This window comes from Ceratotherium simum, chromosome X (assembly GCF_057802395.1).
Source record: "Ceratotherium simum simum isolate JZ-2026a chromosome X, ASM5780239v1, whole genome shotgun sequence".
NCBI lineage: Eukaryota > Metazoa > Chordata > Mammalia > Perissodactyla > Rhinocerotidae > Ceratotherium > Ceratotherium simum.
In genome coordinates this window covers 29,518,479-29,529,992 of record NC_141940.1, presented here as the reverse complement: position 1 = coordinate 29,529,992, position 11,514 = coordinate 29,518,479, and the positions used below count along the sequence as shown (strand labels likewise).

Here is an 11,514-nt window from a genome sequence, read left to right as displayed (position 1 = left end):
TTACTGTAATGTAGTTGTCATCTTGCTCTCCTAGAACTTGAATTATCATATATCATAATGAGTCGATAACTTTTATTTGATTATATATATTCTGATTCTATTTCAAGGTGGTTTATCATCTCACAAGCTAATAGAGCGGTTTCAAACTTGCAAAAGAAATGAAACTGGTATAGTCTCTCAAAGTTTTTACGCCTTAGAAGCTTACACCGAATTGAGATGGAAGCGACTAGCTTCCCTTCCCTCCCAACCGCTTGTGACTGCATTACCCCATCTTTCCCTTTCCTTTTTCCCACCCTTTCGCCCTCCGGAAAGGGCCGAACAAGCCAGGAGCTTCCCAGTCTTCCTCCGCCCCCTTGCGGAAGGAGCCGAAGGCAGAGTAGGGCGCCGAAGCGAGGCCGCCTGGCGCTCGGGCCCTTCCGGAAAGACCCGAACTGCGCTCGGAAGAGGAGGGCGCCTTTGACTTCAGCGCTTCGCCCCCGCGCTGTGCCCTCTGTCGGCGGCGTGGGGCAGCTGTAGCAGCGGTGGCGGCAGCCGCGTCGACGTCGACCAAGACTGGAGCGACGTTTAAAGAAGGAGCCGAATCGCGGTGGAGTCCGGCTTCTTCTTGTTGGAAGACTCCCACCCTTCTGCGCGGCCCGACGAGGAGCAGCGGCGGCGCCGGGAAGCAGGTGAGGACCCGGCCCCGATCCGGGAGGGGGCGAGGGAGCGCGCCTGCTTCCTCCGTCCCTGGGCCGCGCCTGCGTTTGCATTCTCCTCACTTGAACCAGGAAGCGGCGGAGTCGGAGACTCCGCTCCTCTGGCCCTTTCTTTGTGTGGGCCCGGGAGTGAAGGAGGGGATGAACCGGGAGGGCCGCCGCGCGATCCCCTTCGCGGTCAGGGGCTGAGGGGCTGTCGGTGCCCGCGGTAGGCCCGGAGCGTGGGGAGCCCACCACAGAGACCCCCTTGGCTTTTTCCGCGCCTCTCTGCCTTCCTTTTTGTGCATCTTTTTCGCCTCCTAGCCCCTACTTTGATTTAGAGCTTTTCTGCCGGGCCCATCCTCCCCTTCTGTCCCCTTCCCAGGGCATAACAATGCCGCCTGCTTGGCTTCATCCCCTCCCAACACCCCACCCTGCTGTTCGCCACCTTGTACTTTCCCTGGCTCCTCTTATTACCCCCGCCCTCGCTCGGCCGTTTGTACCTCCATCTGTATTGGCAAGAAGCTGCCTTTTCCCGTGAATCGGGGGTTAAAAACCTCGGTTGCAGCCGGCTGGGTGCAAATGGGGAAGAGGGGTGGAGGAAGGAAGATGGGGTTCAGCTGCCGCAGGGAGCCGCGTGTCGGTTTGTTTCACTCCCTCGCGGATGGCGTTTATCTCTTTTTCCACCTTCACCTGCCCTCAATCGAGGTTTGTCTCACAATGATGCGGAATGGCTTTTCCACAGTCAGGTCACAAATCTTGGAGTGGATTCAGACCGATTTGTGCTGTTCCTGGGCCCACCCTAACGGGGAGGAGGAGGAAACCTAAACAAAATGAAACCAAGTCCCAGTGTCACCTGGACACGTACATTTAACGCATTCTCCCATTGGAAAAGCCCATTTGCAAACGACAAAAATTGTGAGATGGTATTCAGTAAGCCTATCTATCCACTTAAAAGTGACTTCTGTCAAAACCCCCATATTTCGGAAGCCCTGGTTGCTGGCTCCCTGTCCAAAGGTCACCCTTTCTGATGAATGCCGTTATGGTAACCTGAAATTCCTTGGTACTGTTAAAGAGCAACACCTTAGAACGGAGGATGTTTAAAATCCTTGGTTTCTAGACTTTGCCTACTTTTTGTTTTGATAATTTTGAAAAATTGAGAAGATATTTGAGAGGCCCTGCCTTCCACGTGTATATAACTTAAGCACTGTGACAGTGGTATTATTTTGGTAACTTTAAAGGGAAAGAATATTAGCAATAAAACTGTTTCTTTACCAAAAGTACTTGTCAGCTAATTGTTATTCTCTCTCTATATATATGTATATGTTTGTTTGTTTTTTAACAACTCAGCATCATTGATACTGGGGGTATCTTCTGTGCAGTGCCAAGAAAATGTTTTAGGGGTGGTACACAGCAATGCTGTATACTAACATCCTCCCACTTTTCTAGAGTAATGTCTGCACTGTACCAATAAATTCATGTTTTCATTTTCACTAACACATTTGGTGTCAAAAAATTCTAATACCAATGCACATAAATCTTTACCAACAAAATGAAATATTTCGTGCAAATAAGCATTAAGAACTGGTAAACTTTCCTTTTCCTTTGTTGTGTTTTTTTTACAATAGCATCTGTTGACTTTGTTTGGCACTCTGTTTAACATTCTGCCTCTGGAGATTGTAAGGGTAGAGGCGTGAGGGGAAGGGGCAGGTGGATGAAGAAGGAGGAGAGGGTAAGAAAGGTGTTTCATAGTTTATCTAGATGAGGCACCTCAATTTAAATAAGAACAGAAAATAATGGGAAGTGTAGAGGTAATAATTGTCAGTGTTTAAATGTTGATTCAGTCATTGGCTGCAGGGAGTAGCCTTTGAGAATGTTCTTAAAGATAACTTAAAATTTAGGCAGAATATATATTTCGGACTCAGTATGGCACGCACCAAGCTTTTCTGACATGTAAATCATTGATTTACAAGTGAAATAACTTTTATGTGTTCACGATGAAGATTTTTCTTCAAAAAGTTTTAAGACAGTTAAAAATTAAGTCTTAGGGGCCAGCCCCATGGTGTAGTGGTTAATTTGGGCACGCTCTGCTTCAGCTTTGTGGGTTTGGATCCCAGATGCAGACCTACACCACTCGTCAGCCATGCTGAGGTGGGGACCCACATACAAAATAGAGGAAGATTGGCACAGATGTTAGCTCAGGGTTAATCGTCCTAAAGCAAAAAAAAAAAAAAAAAAAAAAACATTGGCAACAGATCTTAGCTCAGGGTGAATCTTCCTCACCAAAAAAAAAAAATAATAACTCTTCTTGCAGAGAAAACCCAAAATTGGAACTAAGAAAATTAATTCTAACCTTTAAAAATTGCTTAGTGGTGATGCATGAATCTGAGATTCAAAGGAAGACATATAGTGTTCAAATCTGTAGATCAGTTTAAAACTTGCTTATCTCTTAGGGGGAAGTCATGAGATTTGACACATGGTCCAAAAACCAGCCTGTATGAACAGTTGATATAAAAGCCAAAAGGTTATGACAAACTTTGGTTAAAACTTGAATCAACTATTTAATGGTGCGGTAGCTTAAATTCTGAATGATCAAGTACTTTTATTTTTCTTTCCTAATCTTCTCCCATCCCCTCCTCCTCCCTTTCTCTTATAGGCATGGAGAGTAGAAAACTGATTTCTGCTACAGACATTCAGTACTCTGGCAGTCTATTGAACTCCTTGAACGAGCAACGTGGCCATGGACTCTTCTGTGATGTTACCGTTATTGTGGAAGACCGAAAATTCCGGGCCCACAGGAATATTCTTTCAGCTTCTAGTACTTACTTCCATCAGCTCTTCTTAGTTGCCGGGCAAGTTGTTGAACTGAGCTTTATAAGAGCAGAGATTTTTGCAGAAATTCTCAATTATATCTATAGTTCTAAAATTGTTCGTGTTCGATCAGATTTACTTGATGAGTTAATTAAATCAGGGCAGTTATTAGGAGTTAAGTTTATAGCAGAGCTTGGTGTCCCATTGTCACAGGTTAAAAGCATCTCAGGTACAGCTCAGGATGGTAATGCAGAAACCTTACCTCCTGGTTCTAGTGACAAGAACCTTCAAATACAAAAATCAAAAGATGAAGCCCAAGATAATGGGGCCACTATAATGCCTATTATAACAGAGTCTTTTTCCTTATCTGCTGAAGATTATGAGACAAAAAAGATCATTGTTACCGATTCAGATGATGATGATGATGACGTCATTTTCTGCTCTGAGATTCTCCCTGCAAAGGAGACTTTGCCGAGTACCGATGCAGTGGCGCAGGTCCAGCCTACCCCAGGTGCTGTTGCTATTTCAGATGTTGCACCTTGTGTTAGCAATAACTCTCCCCCTTTAACAAATATCACACCTACTCAGAAACTTCCTACTTCTGTGAATCAGGCAACTCTGAGCCAAACACAAGGAAGTGAAAAATTGCTGGTATCTTCAGCCCCGACACATCTGACTCCCAACATTATTTTGTTAAATCAGACACCACTTACTACACCACCAACTGTCAGTTCTTCACTTCCGAATCATATGTCTCCTTCAATCAATTTACTTGTGCAGGATCAGCAGACACCAGACAGTGCTGTTTTAACAGGAAACAAGGCCAATGAAGAGGAGGAGGAGGAAATTATAGATGATGATGATGACACTATTAGCTCCAGTCCAGATTCGGCGGTCAGTAATACATCTTTGGTCCCACAGGCTGATATCCCCCAAAATACCACTTTTGATGGATCTTTGATACAGAAGATGCAGATTCCTACACTTCTGCAAGAGCCACTTTCCAATTCTTTAAAAATTTCAGATATAATTACTAGAAACACTAATGATCCAGGTTTAGGATCAAAACATATAATGGAGGGTCAGAAGATCATTACTTTAGATACAGCTACTGAAATTGAAGGCTTGTCGACGGGTTGCAAGGTTTATGCAAATATCGGTGAAGATACTTACGACATAGTGATCCCTGTCAAAGATGACCCTGACGAAGGGGAGGCCAGACTTGAGAATGATATACCGAAAACATCTAGCAGTGAGACGGCAAACAAACGTATGAAAGTAAAGCATGATGATCACTATGAGTTAATAGTAGATGGAAGGGTCTATTATATCTGTATTGTATGCAAAAGGTCGTATGTCTGTCTGACAAGCTTGCGGAGACATTTTAACATTCATTCTTGGGAGAAGAAGTACCCTTGCCGTTACTGTGAGAAGGTATTTCCTCTTGCAGAATATCGCACAAAGCATGAAATTCATCACACAGGGGAGCGAAGGTATCAATGTTTGGCCTGTGGCAAATCTTTCATCAACTATCAGTTTATGTCTTCACACATAAAGTCAGTTCATAGTCAAGATCCTTCTGGAGACTCAAAGCTTTATCGTTTACATCCATGCAGGTCTTTACAGATCAGACAATATGCATACCTTTCTGATAGGTCAGGCACTATGCCTGTAATGAAGGATGATGGTATTGGGTATAAGGTTGATGCTGGGAAAGAACCTCCAGTAGGGACCACATCTACTCCTCAGAACAAGCCAATGACCTGGGAAGATATTTTTATTCAGCAGGAAAATGATTCAATTTTTAAACAGAATGTAACAGATGGCAGTACTGAGTTTGAATTTATAATACCAGAATCTTATTGAACTCCTTTGAAATAGCAGAAAGTTTTGGTTTGGATTAAGGGGCAGGGCTTTCAGAAGACCTGTAAAACAAATTAAGGTGAAAACAAATTAATTTGATCTGCCACGTCATCTGAAGTTAGTCTAGTTGGATTATTTGTTGATAATTTTTAGAAGCAAATTATTCTGAAAGTTTGAGTAGAGATTGAGAAGTTTTCCCCCCGAGTATCTGTTTATATAGTTAAGCTTTCAGCTCATTTAAAAGAGGCAAAAAAAAAAAAAAAGCTTGGAGAGATAGTTTCCTGAATAGAATTTCAAGCAGTCTGAATGTTCTTTGAAAATAACTGGAGTTATTAGCATACCCTAGTATATCTTACAACTTTCCCCTTCCATGTTAGCACTTTACTGCTGAATTCTCAATTTTCTTAATATTGAGACTATAAATAATATGTGTTGTGTCTTGTATATGACCTAAAAAGTAAACAAGAACTTCTAAAGTTGTTCTGGAAAATTTCAGTGTAAGTTTCTGCTTGGTTGTGTATTCTGCTAGTCCCAATGGATAGCAACCTCCTGCCTTCCTCCCACCATGAGTCTCTCACCTGAAGAATAAATTAGTTTTAGCTAATTAGAATTAAATCTTGCTTTTATTGCCATAGTCTGGAAAAGACTTTGGTGGCTGAACTACTGTATATATACCTTTGCAGTGTGGTCTCTGTGGGCAAAAATACTAACGGAAAACAAATCTCCATAATGCAGACAGGAGGAGGTGAAAAGTTCTGTTGGCATTTGTTTTAAAGTCTGTGCTCTTACATGACAGAGACAGAGTGGAAGTGAATGGAGATTTCTTTTTTGCTCATTATGGTTAAAAATATTCCCATGAAAATTTTCAAATTTTGATTCTGAAAGCCACCAAATAGATATTTAATTATGTATAAATCTTTATAAATGATAGATTCCATAAATGAGACTCCTACATATTTTGGGCAGGAAGCTACTGGCATATATTTTTAAATGTTCATATTACTTAGAATCTCTAATAGGAAGTTTTCATTTGAAATAGTTGAATCAGTGATCTAGTATTTTCCTTTCAGCAAGACCTTTTAGGTTTTCACCCCTTCTAAAATAAGTTCCATTCCATCTGCAAATTGCTGCGATTATAGCAATCAGAAACTACGTATGGAATGTTATATAGGCTTGTGGATTCCCATTTATTTTGAGAACAATAGATATCACCTTTGTTCCTTTTCAAATGACACATATTTAAACACTTAGAAAATAAAGTCAAAACTTATTGAAGTGCTAGTACTAAAAGGAAGTGGGTTGGAAGAAATATATAGCCTAGCATTTATAGCAGGATTAACTTGTCGAACTTCTGTAAATGACTTTTTGCAAAGGAAAAAAATTAATAGATACTGAAAAAGATTGTTGTGCATAGTTATTAGTCATTTGTAACCTTGCTTAAGTATTTCTTAATTCAACATAGATATTTTCTTTCTCCTTAACCATATATTTTTTAAAATAGTCTATTTCTTGACTTTGAACTTAAAGCTTTAATCACAGTTTCTCACGTATACATCATTCTTCTGACGGTAAGCTAGATTGGAAGACAGTGGTTTCAGTGTTTCTTAAGTTGGTAGCCGAGGGTATCAGGCATCAGTATTTGCAATAATACAAGGAGAAGAAAAATAATATAATCCTTTGCTTACCAAGGACTAGAATGATGTGCCTCTGTTTTCTGTTCTGTGAGTCTAGACCTTCAAACCATTTTGTAAACTAATCCTTGGAAAATTTTAAATTACCTTATAACTGCAGTCTCTGGAATCGCAAAATCTGTTTCCTTTCTGTGTAGATATTGATAACATTACTCTTTGACTATAGGGTGCACTCTGAAATATTTTCAGTGGAAATTTGTTTGAGTTTCATTAATGCTATTTCACCAGTTAGACATAATTACTTCTACAAGTGTGAAGGATACTGATGCCAGCAGAGCTTCCAGACCTTTCAGACTTAACTGCTAGGTAAATTAGTTTGTCATAATAAAACTTGGTAATTTCTACAAGGCCATTATGACAAACCAGGAATTCTATAATGGAAAACTATCCATTCTGAATAATATGGGTATAATTATTTGCTGCTGCTGTGCTCTATGTAAATTCTGAGTATGAAATGTAAACTCTGTGCCTACTGAAGGTATCTTCTGGAGTTTTTGGGGGAGGAGGAAAACTGGAAAATCAACTTTAAATCGTATTTTTGCCAGAAGACTCTTACTTGCATGTATGTCAGGGTCTTCCGTTTTTCTAAAATTTTCTATATCCAAAGTTCCGAATTCGTGTGGAATACTCCTTTGGGGCTAAAACCTTTCACTCCCAGTATTTACTGGGTTGGAAATCTGTAGCAAGATGCTGTTTAAAACTTATCATGGGGTTTTCCTATTTTATACATAGCTTTCTGACTGCTGAACTTCCTTTTTTTCTTTCAAGTTGGCTTCAAATTTGTTCCTATGCTAAATCACCTCTAAATATTCTGGATAGGAACTGTTTGAAATAGCAATTTGTTAAAAGAGATGACAGAAAGTGAAAATGCTCGAACCAAGCAAAGATTTTAAATGCCATAGCAATCTTGCAAGATTCACTTTAAAATATATTTTAAGTGGTCATTATCATTTTGGTGGTAATGATCCCCCACATACACTATGAGGAATTGATGCTGCATTATTTCCATTGTACCAAAAAGGTAAAATGAATGGTAAAAATGATCAAGGTATTTTGTATTGTCAAGGCATGCATATTCTACAGAATTAAATGCTAATTCAGTAGCACTGGGTTCCTCACCTCTGTCAGTCATATGAAACCTTGTTCATTTCCACCCAATACTGTAATGTTCATACTTGTACAATCTTCCCTATCATGACTTTAAGTTCTACTTTTTACATTAACCATTACCTGATATTAGTTCGTAGAGCTTCTTATGGCAAAAATAAAATGTTTTAATTCTGATTTTTGAGTGCATTTTTTGTAAGATTATCTTTTAGAAATTATATAGACTTTTATATTCTGTTTTTCAATTTTGGTAGGAGACTGGAGCTGTATTTCTGATGACAGCATGACAGAAGTTCCCCTTAGGTTTTATATGTTGGTTAATTGCATGCCCATTGTATCTTGAACCATAATAGTCAAAAGTGAGTCAGCTGCTGTCCATTGCTTTAGAGCGTTTGTGATACTTTTGTAGATTCAATGAAGAGGCATGTAAGTGGATAAGGAGGAAGATAGGTTTATTAATTTGAAACATCACAAAAGCAGTCTGGGTTTCCAACATGGCAGTGATACAGATTTTAAGCAACATCCAGTTTATATAGGTTCTGGATTAATATTTTAATGTTTCATGCCCAGTTCAATACTTTAAAGCAGAATTAGGAATAGAGCAGTAAATATTACAAAATGCAGTCAAGGTACGTATTGGAAATACAAATTCCTTCATTACAGCAAATGTTTTGCAAAAGAGTAAAGCAGCAAATATTAATTTTTCTAAGGTGACATGCACTTATATATAATTCAATTTAATAAAAAAAAGCTGCTCAAATTAAGTGTTACAAAATCTATACTGTTTCAAGTTATTTTGTAAAGTAAGAAAAATACATAGAAATGAGTCATAGAATCTTAACACTTTAAGAAATGTGATAAATGTAGGATATACTGTGTAATGGTGCCTTTTAAAAAATTAAATATTCACTAAAGCGAAAGGTCAAGTGTAAACAGCAAAAAATTTCATTGAGTATTACAAGTTGATATTTGTATAGTAAGTCAATTGGTTATTAGCCCCTCTTTGAAATCCAATAGAATTTTAATATGCTCAGAACTGTAGAAAATAATTTTATATAACGCAAAAGGGTTATAGTTTTTCACAGTTGAAATCTGGATGAGACATCATTTGTGATGCTGTAAGGTAAACTGAATGTTTTGCAAACTTTTACTGTGAACAATGAGTGCACTTATTGTGCCTTGATAATTCTTGATGGCTGGGTGTCTACAAGGTAGATGGGAGCACCAGCATATGCCTGCTACCTCTAATCCATCAAGTCGGGAGGTAGCGAAATTGGCTGGAAATTTTTCCAGTATGTGTTCTGTGTTTGCAGAACTGTCTAATTAGGTACCCTCCTGTAGCCCTGTATTTTTACATTATGCAAGTGTAGGATTATCAGTCTTCCTTTAAACCAAGTCTCAGGTTAACGTAAGATCACAGTGCAAGTGTTCATTCTGAAGTGAAGGCATGGGTGCCAAAGTGTTAAATTCATCAGGTTGGTGGTTTAAAGCTATGTATAATTAACTGTACAAATGCCTACCACAGTGTGCCAGATGGATTTTAAATCTACGATAACACTTAAGAAGTTGTCAAGTTGGCTACATTTGAGGTTTTGTAGACTTAAAGCGGCATTGTAACACTTTCATAATCTTGAATGCTGTCATGATTGGTCTCAACAGAAAAAAGGACCAATAAGAGCAGTCGCATTAAAATACAGATGATTCTTTTGAGGTGGGGTGCAGGATACGTGCGGTTTGCTGGGGTTGAAGCACAATATTTGAAGATTAAGTAGTCACAAAGATTAGTAACAATTCATATCACGACCCAAGAACCTAATCTAACATTTTTCAACTCTGAATTTTAACCGTATGATTTCTCTCTCCTGTAGCAAATGTATTTTGTAATACTGCAACATGTGGTAGGACCAGTGTCTCCTAAGTTATCAGATGTATAACTGAGATCTGCTTAAAACACCTCACATGTTGCTCTGTGTATTTCAGTGCTTCCTGAACGATCAATCCTGTTCCCCACTACTCGAGGGAATATTGCACTTTTCCCTTTGGGAGGTACCGATCACAAAAGCTGTGCTGGATGATCACAACAGCCATTTTTACAATACTCACAGAGAAGAAAGGATTAAGAGATATGGGCAGCTTTTTTCAACATCCAGACGCAAGCAAACAAAATCTTAGCCAGAACTCTCCGTATTGGAACTACCATGTAGCCCCAGCATCTGGGAAATTTATTCCTTAGGGACTGACTTTAGTGGTAGGGAAAGATAGGGCCTAGAAGCCAGGTGCTTCAACCAAGGTGCTAGGGTGGCAATCTGCCAAGGGCCTGAGGACAGCACTATTTACACGAAGTGAAACAGATGGCAACCACACTTCTGCTGAATACAGAGGTGGAGCCCTAGGGTAACGCAGGTCCAAACGTGACAAGCTTCTTTCTGGGATAGTTCCCCAGCCTTGCTTAGAGAGTGTGCGCTGCCCTTCTTGGAAGTGCTGGGTTTGGCCTAGCCACCCCTACTCTGCACTGGTAACGAATAAGCATCCCTATCTTTCCCTAGCTGGGCAGGCCTTTGTAAAACTTTATGCATAAGAATCACACTTTAAATTTTGCACCCTACACACTTCCACTAAAGCAGAAATACAAAAGCCACGATAATCTCAATAGCCAGCAGGCGTTCCTCTTTAGGGGCTGTAAGGTGGCGGCTTTTCAAAAGGCGGATAGTAGGGTGGGGAATAACGGGGTGGTGCGCTCGAGGACCACATGTAGCTGGGCGAAGGAGAGGCAGACTGGGGCTCGTCAGAAAGTCCAGAGGGAGGAGAGGATGGAAAGACACTGGAATGCTGTGTAATAGAAATAAAACAACATCAGTTTAGGCAATGACGTTGCAATTCCCCAAAGTCAGTCAGTCATTTAAAAATGAATATGGACCAAGTTTCTTTCTGTTTGGAACGACTAAGAGCTCCTAAACCTCACCGAGTTAATGAGGGGCATGAAACTGAGCTGGTCCCACTTTCTCCCAGTCACTTAGGCTGCAAAGCTCACGCAGCGATACCTTGGAATCCTCCTCCCTCTTCCTTTGAGCCCCGCATCCAGTCAGTTACAGAATCCTGTTGCTCCCACCTCTGTGTTGTCTCTTGAATCCATCACTTCCTTTTCCATCTTTATAACTCAAGCCTTCAATACCTCTCCCTTGAAGCTATGGCAACAGCGTCCCAGCTAGTCTTCAAAAAGGTAGTTTGGGCCTTAAGAACATTTGAGGTTAAGCCATTAATACCTGGGGAAGTTTTTGCTACAGGAATATATCACAGAGCCCATCTCATAGGTAAACAAAAACTGAGGTCAGAGAGGTTAAATGGCTTTCTTGGCTCTTCTAACTCTT

General features: G+C 40.2%; 2 protein-coding genes across 2 annotated transcripts in view; one reads left to right on the top strand and one right to left on the bottom strand.

Annotated features, from left to right (window-relative positions):
• Positions 1 to 484: 484 nt before the first annotated feature.
• Positions 485 to 8,323, top strand: ZBTB33 (zinc finger and BTB domain containing 33). Its single transcript, XM_004437340.3, has 2 exons — positions 485 to 668; positions 3,331 to 8,323. The coding sequence occupies exon 2, from the start codon at positions 3,333 to 3,335 to the stop codon at positions 5,349 to 5,351; it is 2,019 nt and encodes a 672-aa protein (XP_004437397.1). The 5' UTR covers positions 485 to 668; positions 3,331 to 3,332; the 3' UTR covers positions 5,352 to 8,323.
• Positions 8,324 to 8,558: 235 nt separating this feature from the next.
• Positions 8,559 to 11,514, bottom strand: part of TMEM255A (transmembrane protein 255A) — a 50,018-nt gene continuing 47,062 nt past the window's right edge. The window contains exon 9 of the mRNA XM_004437338.3: positions 8,559 to 10,975. Coding sequence (XP_004437395.1) covers positions 10,817 to 10,975 — 159 coding nt within the window. The 3' untranslated portion in view covers positions 8,559 to 10,816. The remainder of the gene's footprint in view (positions 10,976 to 11,514) is intronic.